Source organism: Acanthopagrus latus, chromosome 17 (genome assembly GCF_904848185.1).
Source record: "Acanthopagrus latus isolate v.2019 chromosome 17, fAcaLat1.1, whole genome shotgun sequence".
NCBI lineage: Eukaryota > Metazoa > Chordata > Actinopteri > Spariformes > Sparidae > Acanthopagrus > Acanthopagrus latus.
Genome location: NC_051055.1, coordinates 24,360,566 through 24,380,094, shown reverse-complemented (window position 1 = coordinate 24,380,094; position 19,529 = coordinate 24,360,566). Strand labels below are relative to the sequence as shown.

Genomic DNA, 19,529 nt, shown 5'->3' with positions numbered 1-19,529 from the left:
ATGATCCATATGAAAACTGCCATGCCCCCAAAACAAATAAGTAAAACTCAAAGTTCTCTATAAGTGAACCTGGCAGTTATAAAGCTGTGGTTTATAGGCTTCCTGTAGCTGTTAGTGCGTCTATATCTCAGCCCTTTAACCTGCCGGGCCAGTGATGTGGGACGCCATGTTCTGTCTCCTAATCTCACTCAGATTTTTTTTTTTCTATCTCCCATGACTCCCTTTTCATTAGGATTTACTGAAAGCGGCTTATCTCTGGACTCGAGGGCTGTTTATTTCTGTATTTATGGGCTCAAAGGTTTTTCCCACAGGGCAGTGATGAGTGTTTTTCTTCATGACAGTTGCTAGCTGATGTCATCCTTTCAGAGCAAGATAGACAAGAGAAAGGTATGCCGCGAAATATAGGCTATTTTTGAATATGCGGATTTAATACGTCGAAAACTTGTCTCTGATGTGAGATCAACGTAGCGTCACATACTTAATGAATATTCTGGAAAACGGACAACAATGTAGAACGAGGGTGCTGCTAAACCACAGATAACAACAAAAACGCATTTAAATTGATATATACAAGGATCCCTGCTGGAAAAAAAACAGCATATGTTGTTTTGTGTTGTTTTGGTGCTGGTCTTGCTGGTCACCAGCATGGGATGAGTCTACAACTTGTTTCATATTGCAGAGTGTAAAGCGGGGTGAAATTGGCTGTCAAAGCCCAATGCAGGACACAGAGTCAGTGAGGTTGTCACTGAACACCAACTTTATTGAACACAAGCTTCAAACCTGCAAGATTTTGGGGTCATTTGATGGCACCTGAAACAAACTCTAAATACTGCATTAAATATACTAAAATATAAATTCAACACCTTGTTTTTTTGCTAGTTGAAGTAAACAATTTTATAATGGGTTTCTTTTTTGTGTACACAAAAAATGACTTCTTTCAGAGTTTGAGCACACGTTAAGCCATCCACCTGACAGGTGAGACAAATCAAGATGCTGACTGAACAGGCACAGGTGTTTCCTGCCCAGCATGCTGGTGACCAGCTTCATCAGAAACTGCACCAGCAGCAAGACTATACTGGTAGGCCTGCATGATTAATAGGATAGCTGGTGGACCAGCATGATGAAAATGGTCCACCAGCTAAACCAGAACCAAACCAGCACTAACCAACACAGACCAGCATGGAAATCGTGTTGGTCTATGCTATGTACTCCACGGTGGTTTTATTGCCAGGTTTGACTCCTGGCTTCCCTGCAACTGACCCTGCTGAAGCTTCGAGCTCCTGGTGTGGGTGTGAGGCTAGGTGAGCTAACTGCAGCTACAGTTAGCACCTGCTTTAGCTTAATCTTCTGATGGACTATTTCAAGTATTTCATCCAAGTTTTGGCGGGTAAAGGCTGATAACCACAGTAATGATGATCCTTGCGTGCAATGCTAGTAAGCAAATGTTAGCTAACGCTAATCTAAAATAGATTAACATTATGTGCTCATTAGGATGCACAGACTTGTGCATTTAGCTCATGTAGAGCAGCCTCACAGAGCTCTTTGCCTTCGTCTGGTTTGAAACTTCATAACAGTTTTTTTTTTTCTGCTCATCTGTACTCATGGCATTAGGAAACACATGGGGGAAACCATTTGCAGAACCTGTTTCAAAACTTCAGTGGAAATCACAGAGGGAGGAAGCAGTGACTGGTAAGCCGCAACTATGTGGCACCGTCACGCAAAAGCTGGTGCCTGCACTGTCATGACAGAGTAATGATGCAATAATCTGTTTATATTCACGGACACATTTCATTTCAGGGCAGATGTTGGGTTCAGCTCTGTGATTGTTGGACGTCATCATTCAGCCTCAGGGGGGTAAGGATTGAAACTGTCACAAACAGGAAGCAACACGCCAAAACATTAATCATAAGTTAATGCTTTTATTGTGAAAGTCTTTTTAGGAGCATCTTTTGGTAGTGTCTTTCAATAGCGTGGTTTGTGCAGGAATATGAGACTACCTAGTTTGAGAGAAGGAGTAAGAAACTGTCTCAGTATTTTCTGCATCAGTGTATCCTGTTTAATCACTCACAATCTGAGCTGGGATCGTTCTTTGTGCTAATCTAAACCCGCGGCCTGAGAATGTTGTTTCAACACCCCGCACGGTTTTGACGGGCACATTTTTCTGCTGAGCCGTTCATATGAGAGGAGCAGGCACGGTGAGCCGCTGGTTTCCTGTCTGTGTCGGTGGGGGATGTTTGTGAGAATACCAGCGGCTGTGTGAGTCTGAGAATAAAGTTTGGGCATGGCAGACTCACAGTCCCTGAGCTTTTAACACTGAATATACTCTCATCATTGTTGTTCGCGGTCTGAGAGTTATGTCTCTCTAAATCACACAGTCCCGTCCATTGTTGAGTTAGTGTGTGGGAGGTTTTCTGTCACTCTTTCTTTAGATGTATTCAGCTTTGTTCAGCTCTTCAGATATCGTTTATCATTCTGAGGGAGGCAGCGCCTTGTTAGGAATATATCACCTTACCCAGCTACATGTTGCTGTCAGGCCCTGACATACAGAACACACTCTGATGATAACATGCGGGTCATGTGGCCTAGTTTCCAGCAGTAAAGAGGCTCTTATATGCTTCAAAGTGGGACATGACACAGTGCTCACGTGCACCTGTTGAACTAAAATGATGCAGTCTTAAATATGAAACTTTATTAAGTGAGAAAAATATTTTGCTTAATTAAAAAAGAAAGAAAGAAAGAAAAAGAAGTCTGGGTCAGTGAAATTAACCCGTGCAAGTTTTCTTGGGTCAACTAACTACAGTCTCCTTTATCTTATCACTGACTCACATCACTTAATCTAGTAGCACTGTTTCTAGGAATAACTCTGTGGTTAAGATACTCTAGATACTTTAGACTTCATACTTTAGAGCTCCTGCACATTGATGCCAACGTTGTCAAAAATAAAATAGGACAAGTGGGGAGTTTCAGAGACTTTTGTCTTATGTTTCCTACATTCTGATGACTTTTTAACAACCCAATCACTAGAATAAATGTTAGCTAAGTACCTTTCTGCAGAAACACAGCTAGACATTTCTTTATGTCCCAACTTTACATCTGTTTAGGTTGATTTTTCAATATATTTCATGTCACAACACCGTGCTTATGCTTTGTTTCGGTTTAGGCACAAAATCCACTTGGTTAGGTTTAGGAAAGCATCATGGTGTGGTTTGGTTTTAGCTTTGTGAGTTATCATCTGGTTATAAAGCATTGGATGTAGATTCTCAGTGCAGCCACAGTGTTCCACTAGTAGCCAAGCAGTTGCCCCTTGGGAGCAATCCTGGGTTAAATGTCTTGCTCAGTAGCATCTTGGGGAAGGTATTCTCAGTCTTTGCTTAGATTTTTACCACCAGGTCGAGGAATTTGACCCAGCAAAATAACACGTACAAGTATTTATGGCATCGAAGCTGTAGGTCATTTTGTGTAAACTTCAGTATTGTTTGGTTTCTCCAGACTCCCTTGAGAAGTTCACCAACTGCTCGTCTTGCACGTTTATTAGCTTTTCCAGTGGGCTTGCATGCTCGGGTGTGTATTTGGTGAGTAAAGCAAATTAAGAAACAGGTTGTAACTTAGCTTACATCACACACGTCTTGTTCACTGCTGGACGTGTTCATTGAGTCCATATGAAACACCCACCACTCTGTTTACTATCTCTGTCTACACCCCTTACCCTATATCCTTTTTCTGTCACGGCTGTATCTATAACACATCCAGCACCTGATAGAGTTCCACTCACACCAGAAGCTCCACACCCAAGACTGCTATAAAGAGAATGCAGAGCTGGATGGTAGCTATCACTACCTAATCCACTCATCTCATCCCCGAATCCCTCCATCTAATCTTCCTCTGGCAGCGTCCCCCACCTCTCTCTTCTTCTCTGAGGTCAGTGCAGGTTAATTTTGGAGGGAACATTTGAAGACAGGTATGGATGTCAGGGATGGATATCCGAGAGACTCCTTATTTGCGAGAGAGGCTGCTGAGGCATGTGGCGCTGCATGTGGATTCCGATCGTAAACTTTGCCACCATGACATTTTGGCTCCAGAAAGATTTACAGCCACGCTGCAAACCTTGTGAACCTTTCTTTAAACCAAACGCGGCTCCTGGTTGGTCAGAGTAGCTGTCCGCTGATCAATATACTGCTGGTTGAAAGCTTGAGGAATGGCGAGGCTGAGAGGAAGCAGGCGAACATGCTCCGTCTAAAGCAGGACGGGAGGTTGTGATTGGGCGTCGCTGTGGTCACTTGACTCTGTTGCATAATGTAAATTTACGGCTGTTGTCATGAACACGGCTGGTTAGCCTGCAGAACCTGCTCACACATGACAAACATGTTCATGCACACAAGGATACATACACGCATAACACGCACTTACATTCAGTGTGGTGCATTGCTGTGGGGTTTTTTAGAGAGTCAACTGTGGGAGAGTGAAAGTCAACATCACAAAGTTAGTGCTGATTATACAGTAAGAATGGAAATGATTTCTGTCTCTGCGTTCATACATGTTCCCTTTTATGAGCTCTTACAGCAGTAGATGATTGGGACCTCGTCCACATGTTTCTGCTTCCATTTACTTCATATCTGCTGTATTGAGAGCACACAGTACATGTGTTTTTCTTCTCGGTGTTGAACTTTAAATTCCTGCTGAGTGAAAACTGAAAGGCCTGTCGTTGGGGAACTGCCTCCAGCCATGCAACAAAAAACCTGTGTGCAACCGCCTCGCAGCCGGTTTGAACAGGCTATATCCTGCAAAATAAGAGCACAGACGAGCACGCACCACATATGCAGTTTGAGAAAGAGGGTTGGAGTTTGAGGGGTCACCACCTTAAAAAGAGCTCCTCAGCGTGTAATTATACAAAATTGAAATTATATTTAAGAGCACATGCAGACGTGTGAATGCAAATGTATTATTTGTCGCTAGTATTCTCTCACAAGCATCTCTGCTTACCTTTAAACTCATGTGACCCCTTGTTAAAATGTTCCCACCCTGATCCAGAGCTATCTTGGCATGTAGATGTCACCGCCGTACTTTCTGCTGTCTGACATAGACACAGTCAATAGTCCTGGAAAGCAAGAGGGCATTCCTTTTTTCTTTTTCGATATTTACAGTCATAACTGAGTGCTTGGGTGAGTGGGTAGAGCCGGGGAGCATTGGATCTGCCTGGGAACTTGGATCTGTGAACTTGTGGTAGCAATTCTTCACTCTAAATGTAGAGCACATTGTCTATTTTACTCTCAATGGGAGCATGAATTACAAAATGAACATCACGCTGTATTAAAGAAGAAATAAAGCTAGTGAGGACTTCCCTTTCATTCTTATGGGAGATTTTTTACCCATTTTTTGCAATTTTCATGAAAACCGGTCAGCGAATCGCTACCAAAAGTCATTTCACACTCATTGTGATGATTCAGGACATTTTGAAGTATGTTTTGTGTGTTAAAAAGTTAACTTCGTACTGGCGCTAGAGGTAAAGTCAGGGTATCAGCAAAGTCAGTAAGACGTATCATGTGGGGACCATGAATGTGTATACATCATTTTATTGCATCCATTATAGTCATATAACAGTCTACAGTGTGCATTTTTTAATGTGCAATTGGATGGAAACCAGTCTCCATTAATGTTATGAAAAGTTTAATATTCATGTCATTTATAATTCATGGATTAAAAGATGCAAAACCAGTGTGAAAGTCCATTCACTGGTGATGGTAACAGCATTAATCTGTTCTCGTCTCTGATACGGTAAATCATCTCAGTGAGTCCATCACCTCATGCCAACTGTAGCTCTGTATATATTTATCTCACCATCAGGCCTTGTAAACTATACTGTGGCTTCACCTGGCATGACACCCCCCCCTCCCCCCAACACGTTCAAGGTTGTCCTTATGTTATTGCTTTATTTATGTGCAAATGTCAGTTCCTCTGAGGTTGAATCTGTCCAGTAGATGAGATTAATTAAGCAGAACCATGATCACTTTAGTTTATCTTATCCAGCTCACTTTATAGGAAGAAAAGCAAGAATGTTGGATCAGTTCCACTGTTTAACCATCTAATCTAAACCCAGCAGGGTCTGCTTGACCTGAAGGGATGATTTGATCTAATCAGGTCTGTCTTAGACCTGAGTGTCTCATGTCAGCGGTTGGAATCCTTCTCTATTTACAGAGAGATCAACCTTTCATTGTGGTGTGTTTTTGGAGGGCTAACCTGTGTGTGAGAAGAGGTTTTGTTTGAAAGACAAATAAGAGGTCAGGACCTGAGGAACTCTGTCACACTGCAGCTCACAACAAAGACTTGAGCAGTGCTGGTGGACGGACTGTGTTGATCTCGTACCTCACAGTCACTGGACAAGACAAGTGTGTCCCTTCCTCAGTCCTGCCCGTTCTGTGTGCTCCGATACCAGCTGAGCAAGCTTGGTACCAGGATGAACTCGATGAACTTTGCCTTCTCATGTTAAACTCATATGTGCTGTGTGCTCAGTTCTTCTGTGTTGACAAAGAAGACAAATGAACAAGATGGTCAAAAGATGCTGTTGGGGTATCTGAACCTTGACACCCTGACAGTGTGGAAGGTGTGGCTGTTTGCATTGTTGATGCTGCTGCCGATAAACACACTGTTAAAACTGCGCCCTGCTGACTTTTTTCCAACATGCACACCTTCAATGTTTGCATTCTTCAGCATTGTCCTGAGGATTGTCGTCTCCTTTCTTAAACTAGGTGCCTACAATAGCGCTTGATGAGATGATGACCACAGCGAACACAAAGGGGGTTAATAACCTCGGGAGTTCTTACGTAAAAGCAGAGTTCAAAGCCAAGATGCTGATGGAAACAAAACAACAGTGAAATCCTGTTTTGGGAGGTAAGCGGAGCTGAGATTGGGCATTTTATTGTGCGTTACACAAGAGTTGGCATGACAGGAAGCATACATTCTGGAACCGGCACATCTGCAGGGCCTCGTAAGATATGAGCAGAGCTTAGAAGGATGCGTGATGTCAGCGAGAGTCGAGGTGTTTATGTAACATGGTCGCCATTAACTTATCTAACAGCCTGCTTTTGAACATGCTTACAAGTACACAAAGAGATTAATAAACCCGTGGTGACTCGTGCATAAACACGAAAAATAAAAGTTTGCACATATACACTAATACAGATGTAGATCCTACTAGTCTGGTATTTTTAAGAAGACTTGTGGTTTGTCACAAATCTATATAGCTCATGTTTGATTAGTTTATGGAGGACCAAAATGTGACTTCATATAAGAAATGACTGAGTGAGTTTGATTAGCCAATTTCTTAAACTTTAACAGTCTTGTGAAACGCAGCTCCCACATTTCTCAGCTGAAACTAGAAGAAATATTACGCTATCGGCTCAAAGTCGTATTACAAGATAGGACCGCCTGGTGCTAGCTGATTAGCATGTTAACTTCAGTTGATATCCCTGCAAAACGATTCATGGACGTCACCGACATAACATCAACACTGTTGTTTCTTCACGCTCTTCAAATGATTCCAGCCATATTTTACAATTTGCCCCTTTAGACACATAAGATAAAACCCTCTAGAGAGAAGAGTCTTACCTTCAGACAGAAATTAGCAGTTTGCTCCCAGTCAAGCAGCTGCTGGTTGAGTCTTCATATCTACTGTATAGACACAACAGTTGGATTAATCTTCTTATCTAACTCTAAAATATCAAGCTATTCATTTAATCTACTGTATTGAAGAAGGCATAGGATGGACGTGCAGGCCAAGCAGCTGTCCCCCAGTCTGACATACTGACCCTCATACTGAAATTTCCCTGCGTCAACACACTGATCAATTTACAGCTGGAGGTGGATATCAATGTTTTTAACCTGAAATGCTGAATAACTCGCGTTTGTACGACACTACACACAGCGTCAGAGTATGTAGAGCAAAGTTCAGCAGGCTCTGTGCTTCCCATGGCTCGGTCTTTACATTCGGGACTCTATTTATGGGTGGAAACATTCTGCTCCGTGATGGCTTACACATGTGTCAGGTTTATAACGTCCGGGAACCGATCACATGCCGGTGGAATATCACGGTCCAATCCAATTCGCCACAGGAGGTCGAACAACAGGCGGATAAATTAACGGGCGTCGAGCGGACATCAGTGGACATGAGCGGGCGCGAGGGGAGGGGTCGGACACTGTAGATGGGCAGCTGAGAAGAGGGACGAGCACAGATGACAGTTGTTATCTGCTGTAAAGGTCCTCGACTCAAAATTAGCGATGAGGGTGATGAGTTCAGGAGGAAGACGCCTCCCCTCTGAGTGTTTACGTTAAAGTATAATACAAAGATTACTTTTCAACCTTAAAGTGAAACTCACCAAAATGCAACTGAGCTTTTTTTGTGAATGTATATGAGTCAAACCTTCGAGTAAAAGCATAATTACGACGAAAGAGGCACTGTTAAGATTTACTCTATTTTTGTTTTCGGGTCAAAATCATTTTCAGTGGAGTGCTACGGGCACTTTTACGCTAGTATCAAAAACACTAAGAAGGCTCAACACAATAGGAATCGTTGCTCGTAGTATCACCAGGGTCTCTACACATGAAGAAGGTTTTTGAATGTCTTTCGTTAGCAGATGCTTGTTCTGCTCACTGCCGTCCTGCCAGTGGAGAAGTGTCGATCTCTGAATGCGACGTAACATGGAGGACAGTTAAGGTGGACCGCTCCTAAAGCTTAGTTCCATATAAATGCATGGATGATTCATTGTTTTGTTGTTAGCGAAAAACAATATTGACCTTGAAGTTTAAAAAGGAGCCTCATATAAGAAATACTACTAAAATCAACACTATGTCACTATGTGAATACATCAGTTTAAAAAATATAGGCTAAAAGAATATAGAATCCTAACATTTTCATGCTCATTGAGTACTTTACACTCATTTTAACTGAAGTAAAGTGATGAACGGATGATCTAGACTACATGTGACACGGCACATTTTCTCTGGTGTCCTGCTTGTGTAAGAAAAGGATCTAAATTCATCTGACAACAGGTTTCCTTTCACAATGTATATTTCACAAAAATCCACGTTTCCATGTGTGATTCTGGTTATTTCATGCGCTTTAATCACTGCTGGTGTCAGCCTGATAATGGACCTGTGGTACAGCACACAGCTCAGCACAGTGAATGACAGCTTTTGTCTTCTTGGCACTGAAGTGATAATGTCCTCATCTGGTGACATTCCTGTGGTTATAGTCCACGGTCTAGATTTAGAGGTGAGGAGAATCTGCCAGCAAAGATTCTCTCCCCCTCCATCCTCCCCCTCCTCCCCCTCCTCACACAGCTCCCTGCTGTGTAAGTGAGTGGTCAGCTTGTGTGAAAGAAGTTGAATTGATTTGCTTCACACTTCTTTGTGCAGACCACTTCTTTTCTCCACAGGGTTAGCTTTCACTCAGCCAAAATCTTCATTACTTCTTTTGTGAGACTCTGAAGATGCAACAGAACCACACAGCTCATGCGCCTTTACATTCAGCTGATCCTACAGGCTGAACTCAGCTGACTTTGAACCAGCCTACGTGTTGACACTGTCGTACATGTGTATGTATATGATAAACACAGCGGTGGGATGCGTTTGTACATTGTGTTCTGTACACTCTGTTCTCTCTGGAGCATGGCGCCTGAGCACGGGATCGTGTCACTGTCACCCTCTAGTGGTCACGAGAAAGAGGAAAGGGTGATAACACCAAAAAAGGCTGCACGCGATGCACACACGCACTGTATATGGACACAGACACACACAATCATAGGCATGGACCTTCTCATGTGGAAGTATCTGAGAAGCTCCACATCAATAACGACCAGTGATGAATCGTTCTTCACGTCCTTGTCATGAAATAAACCCAAGATTATTATTATTTTTGTCTCATCAGGTCTTGTAGTGTCATGTAGTGTTTGCATGAAGAGAAATAGTAGCCTGTAGATCAATCACCTGGAATCAAAACTATCATTCTATTCACCACTTGTGCATGAAGAGAAGCATGCAAATACGCAGGGAAACCAAGACAACACCTGTGAGACACACACTGAGCCACCGTCACAGAAAGCTCTGGACTGGAAGAGTTAAAACAGCAACACGTGTTTGGATTTGATGCTGTTGACTGTCCGACAAAAGACCAGTGAAGTTGTGGCAATAAGATAATTCGCTTTGAAGAATGTGGCCAAGAAACATCACGTTAATTGAGATGAAATAAAAGCAATCACAATTATATCTTCACCAACTACGTGGAAAAAGTGCATTTTCAAACAGCAGTGAAATGAAGCTCGTCTCAAAGTCTCTTGTTGCCTCTTCTAAAGCTTTAAAATCTGTTTTAATAAAGATCCATTTGCTGCAATGGCACCTTTTCATATTCTGTATTTGTTGCCACTGATTGTCTAAGTTACAACACATTACCCTCACTGCTTTATATAGTCATTAACAAACTGTCTCCTGATAGTAAAATCACATTTTTAGAATCACTGCCTGCAGTATTAGAACTGATCACCTCCTCTCAGTGTCTGAAGCCAGATGTTCAACACTGGAAAGGACTCTTGAGCCACCTTGTGGTAATCTAATGCTACAACCTGTGAGAGTATTTACTGGACGTGATCTTTCTGGATTTTTTCTAGAAAACATTCATTTAAGTTATGTAATCAATTGAATTAATTCATTCATATATTTGACTGGAATTTTGTCAAACATCTTCACTGATCTTTTGAAAAGATGCACATTATTTGAGTCCCAGATCAAATTTGGCCTCTGAAGGTTGATGTGAGGAATCTCACACATATCATGCCTGTGATCATTAACACATCTAAAAGTTAAGCATGATTACCAAAGTACAGTATCTAAAAACAGTGATGGAGTGTAGCTAAGCACATTTACTCAAACACTCAGTACAATGTTGTGATACTACTTATGCAGGTGGCATGCTGCATCAGAGACACAATACCCATAACAGACAGTACATGCATGTAAATACATGTATAATTTACTTTTACTGGGACTTTTGATAGTTAAATGAAGTTAATATCAGATACTTTAAGACTTTTTACTCTGGTGCTACTTGTATAGGTGGCTTTCACGTTTACCAAAGTCATTTTTAAACATGACATCTTTACTCAAGTATCACTTTTGATCTTTTTTAACAACATTTCTCAAATTAAATACACATTTGAGCTACATGCACTTTACTTCACTATTTCACTTGCCTGCCACTTTATACTTCAACTCCACTACTTTTCAGAGGGAAATATGAGGCAAAGTTACTTTTACACACTGAGATTTTACTTTGCAATAATGAACATTAGAATTGAAGCAGTGTATGAATATTTGAATTGAGCTCCACCTGGAACAAACAGCAGTAACATTAACATGATAAACTCTCGCTTGGGAAGAAGATCTGAATATTACACCCACCACTGCCTGGACTGTGACCTCCAGCGAGAGGTAAGATCACACTATGCAAATACATCCACACTCTTTAAATACAGAGGTAGTGACACCATGATACCACACCTGCAGCTGTTTATTCTGCATATAATGTCTTACTGTGGCCATAATTTATACCTTGACTGTTTTACCTACCTTTACCTATTTTGCCTTCTGTCTCTGCTGCACATGTTCCTACACTATATATCTTAACATATTCAACCCTTTCCTGCCTATTTACATGTATATTATTGCACTTCACTGCTTTTAGCACTTATGGTTGGATGTTAAACTGCATTTCGTTGCCTCAGTACTCAGTGAATCCAGTGTTAATCTAGTGTGTCGTCTGATTATGAACTTACATTTCCACATCTTCTCGATCACAGCCCCTGTTAGGCCTGTTTGCTTCACAACAAAACCCTTCACAGACACACATGTAGGTCATGAAAGAAGCCGCCGCCGCCTCCACAAACAATCCGCTGCTCTGCTGTGGTGTGTTAAATACTCGGGTGTGTCCTTTTCCAGCCCTGAAACATGAAACATGAGCTCCTCCGGGGCCACAGCAACAACAAAAAAAAAAGAACTGGCTGCTCTTCAAATAACCGGCATCCATCAGTTTGTGTGTGTAGACGTGTCATCCATAGAAGTGCATTCATAATTCATGGATGATCTTATAGATCCGCCCCAGACTTACAGCTTCATTACTGTCCAACTGTGTGCATGGTAATCAGAACCAGGAGGACGAGGAGAGCTATAGGACGAGACGGATCAGATTTCCCTGATGTATAATCACGGCCACACTTAGCTACACATCAACTTATAGCAATGTTTGTCTTTAGTTTAGAGTTTTTGCAATGCTATGATAAAAGAGATAATTGGGACATGTGGAGATTACATTCCATTTAGTTGCATCTTAGATACTAACATGTGTTTTCAGGCTGAACAGGGTGCATCTCTGCAGTCAGCCGCATTGTTGTGTGTGGCCACTGAAACCCAATCAGTCATCAAAGCTTTATACATCCCTCTTTATCTACGCGACACTCGCCGGCCCTCTCAGGTTGCCGAGCGACCGGGCTCCAAAAAAACAAACAAACAAAAAAAAAAACCCCTCACGGTGCACCTGAATCTGATTGGTGTTTGACTGATATGCCGGAGCAGCCAATGAGAGAAGAGGAAATGTGAGGAAGCGGCCAGGTAACAATGGAAGATAAGTGCTGGGTGAGACGGATTAAAGTTCAATAAATAACCTGAAGGCATCGACGTTTGTGTGTGTGTGTGTGAGTGTGTGTGTGTGTAGTTAATTTATAGGGAATTACAGATCAGATTGCAATGGATGTGTGATCTTAGAATAATTAATGAGGTGTGTTAGAGAGAGTTTAAGACAGGAACTTATTTGGAAGAATACATGAAAACAACTTGACAAAACGAGCCAAAGCAAAGCACAGAAATCATCCAATCTGAACACAAATATGTCTTTAGTTTGTGTGTGTGTGTGTGTGTGTGTGTGTGTGCATCAGGGTTACAGGAGCCAGTCTACCAGCACTGGCTGACAATGGACCTCTGGCTCTGGGATAGAGACCCTCTGAAATATACATGAGGAAATCTACACCTGTTTCCAGGTAACGGAGGCAGGGATTCTGAACCGTGACGCTGAATCTACTCTGTGTGTGTGTGTGATGTGTGTGTGTGTGTGTGTGATGTGTTTGTGCACCTGTGTGGGCGCATGCACGAACAGCACAGCTTCCCAGCTCTACCTGTTCAGACGCTCCGAGGGGACGAAAGCAGCTGTCAACCCCCCAAAGTCAGACGTACTCTGACCAGGAGGAACACTATGAAACAGTGCGGCCCTCGGTGCTGAACGACTCTCCCCCGCCCACATTGAGCTGCCGAGCTGACTGAGAAGTTCCCGCATGGAAAACAGGTCAGCGTTGGCCCAACTGAGTCGAGCCTGAAGCTGGAAGCGGAGCCTTGGCGGAGGGTTGGACCACAGAGGCGTACAGAGGTCTTTTCCTCCCTGAGTGTCGAGCATCGGTCTGTGCGAAGATGAACCCGATGTGGAAGGTGTACAAGAGCAAGGTGATGAAGACGATCAACCCCGAGTATGAGGAGGACGCTGCCGAAGAGGTACGGGATTTACAGGGTTTTGCTGCCTCATATGCACGTATCAAGTGCTGGGAAGTCGATGGTGGTTGTTGGCATCCAAAGTCAGAAAGTCAGCAGATCATTTTTTATTCATCGCGGGGTCAGACGAGCTCGATAAGCTGTTCTGTTTGCTGTGCAAAGAGAACTTTCAGGGAGTAGTTAGATAAACTACGCTTCCTCCTGTGTGTTTTCCTCAGATAGTGAAATGATGTACTGATTAAAGTGTGTTTGTTAATGTTGGAGTTCAGATCTTGTGTGCACTCGGCTGTTTCAAGCGTAAAAGATGAAACCCAGCTGCAGATATGTACAAAATTAAGTACTATTTTGAAGCTTTACTTGAGTATTTTCATTTCATACCTCTACTCTGGTGCATTACTGAGGAAAATACTCAACTTTTTCCTCCCTAAACACAGCAGTTACTCATTACTTATAGAAAACAAGGTGCATTGATAAAGACTGAACCAGTTGTTCTCCGTCTGTTTTGCTGATGATCCCACAGCTTACAGATACATTCCCCTTCATAACCTTCTCAGACAGGTTTCCTTTGAATAATTGTTCCAGGCCTGATGAGGTGAGTGTCATCATTTCACCAAAAATAGAGAAAAACAAAACAATCAATACTATTTTATGTAGCAGAACAGCGTCAGTTCATTTCCCCTGCATCATTCATCATCTCAGATTCACCCTGCAGCACTGTTGAAGGAAACAAACCCCTGGATTAAACTACAAAACTATATTATTAACTAATTAAAACCAGCTCCAGCTTCATCACTTAATAACAGGAAGGATTGATTTTATGTGCTGCCACCTGCACTCCATCCAGACTTCGGTACCACGGTGCTGTGGTGACCCAGATCTCTGGAGGGCCGAGAAACTCGATCCTGCAGGGGAGCTGAACAAACGGATTAGTTGGCATTCCGCTGAGTGACTGACACGGGGGGACGGGACCGAGAGCCAGGGCCTCGGGGTGCACTCAGGCCAGACTGTGGTGTCTCATTATAACAGGGCATCTACAGGGATGGCAGGGAATATATATATATGTGTGTGTGTGTGTGTGTGTGTGTGTTCAGAGGGATAGTTTCCATTCGGACGGATGTGCAGAGTCGCTGGTTGAGTCTACGCTGCGCCACATACCTGAAATATGAGACAGATGAATTGTATTACTGCGATGCCAAGACTAAACGTACACTGATGTGGAAATAATATTCACGTCTGTGCATAAAACAAAAAAACTAAGTGTTAAAAGTATCTGAAAGTGAAATAAAGGGAACAAAATACTGACGGATTTCTCTGTACCTGACTTTTCTGAAGGCTGTACTATCCACAGTGTCCACTAGATGTCAGCTACTGAGCACAGATCTTGAGCATCAGGCAGCAGACTGTAGGTAGAATCAGGACTTTGCTGAGTGGTGCCTCTGTTTCATCTTTGTTCCCTCTGATTTCAGGTCACAGAGGTGGAGAATGATATGATGAGTCCAGTGCAGGAGGACGAGGGACCCAACGCTGTATCCCAGCTGGCCAGAAAAGTAGGTGAACGCTGACGACTCATCCTTAAATTTTGAGACATTTTATATTACAAAAAAAAGTATTGAACTGGAACTGCAGAGGACAGAGTTTATCATGTGAACTATTAACTGTACCGCACAGCTTCAGTGTTCCTTCCCTCCTCCCTTTCTGCAGGATCCTCATTTGCCTCTACAAAGTGGTGGCCAATCTTTCTTGGGGTCTTTAAAGAAAAACTATGTAATTAATATCACAATCAGTATCAACAAAACAAGGAAAATACTGTAGAAGTCAAACAGATAGAAAACAACTGCAGAGGAATATCAGTGAAATTGTTGTAGGATCACCTAAGAGTCTTCATCTACGTGTATCACAGAGGGCCATTGTTCAACTGACCCTTTGAAACCACCTAATGGTTGACCTACTCTGACCTTTGACCCTATGTGTGTGTGTGTGTGTGTGTGTGTGTGTGTGTGTGTGTGTGTGTGTGTGTGTGTGTGGCTGGTTGTGTGTCCAGATGCAGGGGGCCGGGACTAAAAGCTGGAACAGGCTATCGTCTCTCTTCAACAAAGACGATGAGCACCAGCTTCTGGAGGAGACCGAGAGTCCGCCGGTCGCTGACCAGTGAGTGGAAACTTCTTCTCTTACCGGTCGGGGGGCATTCTTTCACCCTGTGCCGTCTGCGGGGGTTTGTACAGGGGTCGGTGGAACCTATGGGTGTTTTTTATAGTTTCTTCTTGCACACGTCAATCTGATAGACCTGGAGTTTTAATTAAAGTTTGCAAGCGCTACCATGAGTTTTAAACCTACTTTGAAGTCATACATTTACCTTCGTGTTTGTGTTTTGACATTTTACACTTGTATTTGCACTTTGGCCATCAGAGGTCATACCAAGAATGTAGGACTAGATAATCAAACCTGTTGCTACAAAAGTTACATAGTGCACCTTTAAACAGCACATCAAGGAAGCCTGGAATATGTTGTTAATTAAGCTGAACTGAAGTAGCAGAATTAATCAGGTCTGATCAAAACATATATAAAACTGTGAATGGAAAGACAGCAAGTTTTATAGACTTCCAGGTTACATGTGACTTTTGCCTGAACAGCATTACCTGTAAAATGACGGTTTTTAAAGTAGTAACTCGAGATCTTCTCTCCTGCTGTCAGTTTTTCTGCTAAATATGAAGCTACCACCAGCAGCCTGTTAGCTTAGCTTAGCATAAAGACTGGAAGCAGGGGCAAACAGCTAGCCTGATTCTCTACAAAGGCATCAAACTGAATACCAGCACCTCTAAAGCTCAATACAGAACATTATATCTATTTTGGTTATCTGTACAAAAAGTTACTGAGTTAACAGGCTTTGATGTAATTTGATGTACATTTTAAAAGTTGCAGTAAAGCAGAATCATACATTTAAGTTGCGCAAGCTAAAAGTTTTAAGTACTTGAAATTATAAGTCTACTATTAGTCTACTTCACTTGGTAATTTTAAGGTAAGCAGTTTCCTTTTTAAAAGTAAAGTCACCCTGTCAGATTTGCAGTGTAACTTGCCAGAAGTCAAGCTAGGAGTTTTTGTTCTTTATGCTAAGCTAACCAGCTGCTGCCTTGTGTTCAGTGGGAAAATGTGAAAGTATATTGATCTTCTCATCTAACTTTAAGTTGTATAGACATTTACAGTTTACAGTGAACTACACACTTAATTAGTGTCTGAAATGCTGTTGAGAGAAGAATTAAATGGAACCTGAATGTATAGAACGTTAATTTAGTCCAGTTTTAATTTCATTTTGACTAGATATTTGAACAAATATAACACAACTGACTAGAAAATAACAAAAAAATAACATAAATATAACGATTAAATAGCACAAAGGTAACAAACATTAGTTTTAGGAGTGCAGAGGTGCTGCTTTGACATGTCGCCATCTTGATCCTCACATCTTCAAACCTTGTTTTAACCAGTTTGTCCAGGAGCTCTTCCTTGTCGTTTGTGTCTACAGAGCTACAACAGCTTATTTATAAATGAGTGTAACTGAGTGAATCACTACAGTAAAATGAAAACATCTTAAATCAGTGAACAGTTAGTCGGCTGTGGTGAATACCAAACCAAACCCATACAATTATCCCCACTCTTCTCTCTGACTTCTCAGTCCCCTTGCAGTGAAGCCAGAGGAGCCTCCCCGACCCACCCGACGCTCGGCATTCTGGGACACGTTTGCGACCAACTGGGCTGCCAAGAAGCAGGCGGAGGCCGCCGCCGCTGCTGCAACAAACGAGGCGGCAGCAGGCCAGGGTGAGGAGGGAGTGACAGAGGCCGGAGGGGAGGAGAGCCAGGACGGGCAGGTCACCCAGGCAGAGGAGAGCAAAGGAGAAGGAGGAGGAGGAGGAGGAGGAGGAGGAAGGAGCGGCAACAACAGCTTCTCCAAATACGTCTCGCTGGGTGGAGGGAGCGAGGAGGCGTCCTTCAAGTGGAACTTTGTCACCAGCAAGCTGGCAGAGCTGAAGACAAAGAGCAACTAGCTGTTCACGATGAAGGATCAGGAGAAGATAAACAATATGATGGAAGGCTTAGGAAGTTTAGGAGGAGGGCTTATTCTACACAGGATGTCCTGAAATTAAACCATACAGCCCCCGTTTTAAAATCACACTCTGACCTACTGAACTCGACGACTCTTTAAAACCACATCACAATGAACGAAAAAAGTTACGATGAACAGGGATTTATTTTAACCTTCATGTTCCCAACGACACTAATTCAGACCCAAACATTCTCAGGACGCACAGAGAGAACCGTGTTTAAGAGCAAGGAGGGATTATAAAGTGAATGATGGTGTATTTTAAACCTAAAAATAAAACCCAGAGCGCACATTTACACACACAAAGTACATAAACACATGCTCACACTGGAGTTTACTTCAGGGGACTTCTAAAAAGGCTTTCACTGAAAGAGATTTATTATAAATAATTTAATTCTTCATCGCTGGAGATGAGGTGGCTGTACGATACATAACTTTCTCTAAACTAATGTCTTTTTATCAGCCTGAGACGCAACATAGCATACAGTCCGCTGGTGATATCTTCCTCCCCAAAGTGCTTTTTAAAACCACAAAAAGAGGCCTTCACACCTGTCAGCAAACCTCCATCTAATCTGTAGTTTAGCAAAAACCGGATTAAGAGATTAAAGTCTGCGATAGCTGGATTAGCCGAGGATTATCTCACTTAACCTGCTCAGAGGGCAGCGGATTTCCTGTTAGCAGATCTGGCCCGTGCGACACGACCATTCCGTAACATGAGAGTTTATATATATATATATAAAACACTTTTTCTCTCCTCAGACACCCGAGGGAGAGGAAATGTGTAAAATATGAATGTGTGTGTGTGTGTGTGTGTGTGTGTGTGTGTGGTGAGACGACGTCAGGTGCACCGACGACCCAACGACTTTACTGACTTGAATCTTTTTTCCGATTGCGAGCGGCTGACACGTGCTGCAGAGTGTGAGTTTGGAAACATTCCTTATTTTTGTGACACGAAAGAGGCTTTTCAAATATTATTTTATGTTTTTTTTTTTTTTTTTTGGTTTTTGGTCTTGTTTGTATGTTTTAAATCTGTTGTTTTGTTTCTCCTGGTATGCAATAATAAAGACTGCTGCACTGAAACGAAAGACAGAGAAATGAATGAATGAGCCAAAATGTTTAGATTGTGTCTTCTGCCAAACAAACTTCAGCGATCCTTTTACAAAACTGTGAGAAAAAACTGCTTTTAATGCTCCTGTATTACAAGTATTGTGGTAAGTTTTTTGCATTTGATTGTTGCAGGAGAATAGATGAAGACAGGAGGAGACTCAGACAGACAGCTGCAGCTTTACTCTGTAGCACATGCAAAGCAGACACGCTGAAATGGGGCCTAGACGATCATTTAAATAATCAGTGTAAGAAACTTTCAGATGTTTTTCATTATCTTGAGACATACTGCTGCATAATCAGCCAAGGATTACAGATAGGCGACTTCAAAATAAAGGCCAGTAACAGTGACACGTGCACACACCTGATTCAGGTGATCAGCTCGTCACTGAGCTCTGCTGAAGCCTGATGACGAGCTGTTCGTCTGAATCAGGTGTGTTTGGAGCAGGGACACATCTAAAAAAACATGCAGGACAGAGGACTGAAAAAAACGGTAGTGCAGAGGAATGTGTGGTCTGACTCGACTCGGTCTCAAAACGTAAGATGGGAACAACAACCTACGGTCTGAGAATTGCTTACTCCACCTTTACCTGGTGGCCGTCGTGTTGGGAGATCTGCGTGTGGGAAGGCGCCCTGGTGTTAAAACGTCTAAATCCCAGTGGAGAAGAAGGTAAGAGCTGCTGCTTTATTTATGTGTGTAATGTTTAGCTTTAGATAAGCGCAACTTGTCTTCCGCCTGCAGGCGGCTGCC

General features: G+C 42.5%; 1 protein-coding gene and 1 long non-coding RNA gene across 8 annotated transcripts in view; both read left to right on the top strand.

The window, feature by feature from the left end:
* The first annotated feature begins 293 nt into the window (after positions 1–293).
* Positions 294–18,752, top strand: LOC119006614 (uncharacterized protein C1orf232). Of its 6 annotated transcripts, none has more exons than XM_037075509.1 (7): positions 294–387; positions 1,612–1,689; positions 1,798–1,854; positions 11,420–11,475; positions 15,045–15,125; positions 15,620–15,726; positions 17,249–18,752. In XM_037075509.1, the coding sequence occupies exons 5-7, from the start codon at positions 15,066–15,068 to the stop codon at positions 17,616–17,618; spliced, it is 537 nt and encodes a 178-aa protein (XP_036931404.1). In that variant the 5' UTR covers positions 294–387; positions 1,612–1,689; positions 1,798–1,854; positions 11,420–11,475; positions 15,045–15,065; the 3' UTR covers positions 17,619–18,752. The 6 variants fall into 6 exon arrangements, 5 of the variants coding, with proteins under 5 accessions (XP_036931404.1, XP_036931403.1, XP_036931401.1 ...); XM_037075508.1 differs by lacking the exon at positions 294–387 and adding an exon at positions 1,048–1,301; XR_005070848.1 differs by lacking the exons at positions 294–387; positions 11,420–11,475; positions 15,045–15,125; positions 15,620–15,726; positions 17,249–18,752 and adding exons at positions 1,048–1,301; positions 6,744–6,885; positions 9,535–9,930.
* Positions 18,753–19,182: 430 nt separating this feature from the next.
* The window catches only part of LOC119006615, a 33,761-nt gene continuing 33,414 nt past the window's right edge, over positions 19,183–19,529 (top strand). For both annotated transcript variants that reach the window (XR_005070849.1, XR_005070850.1), the window contains exon 1: positions 19,183–19,448. This is a non-coding gene — a long non-coding RNA (uncharacterized LOC119006615). The remainder of the gene's footprint in view (positions 19,449–19,529) is intronic.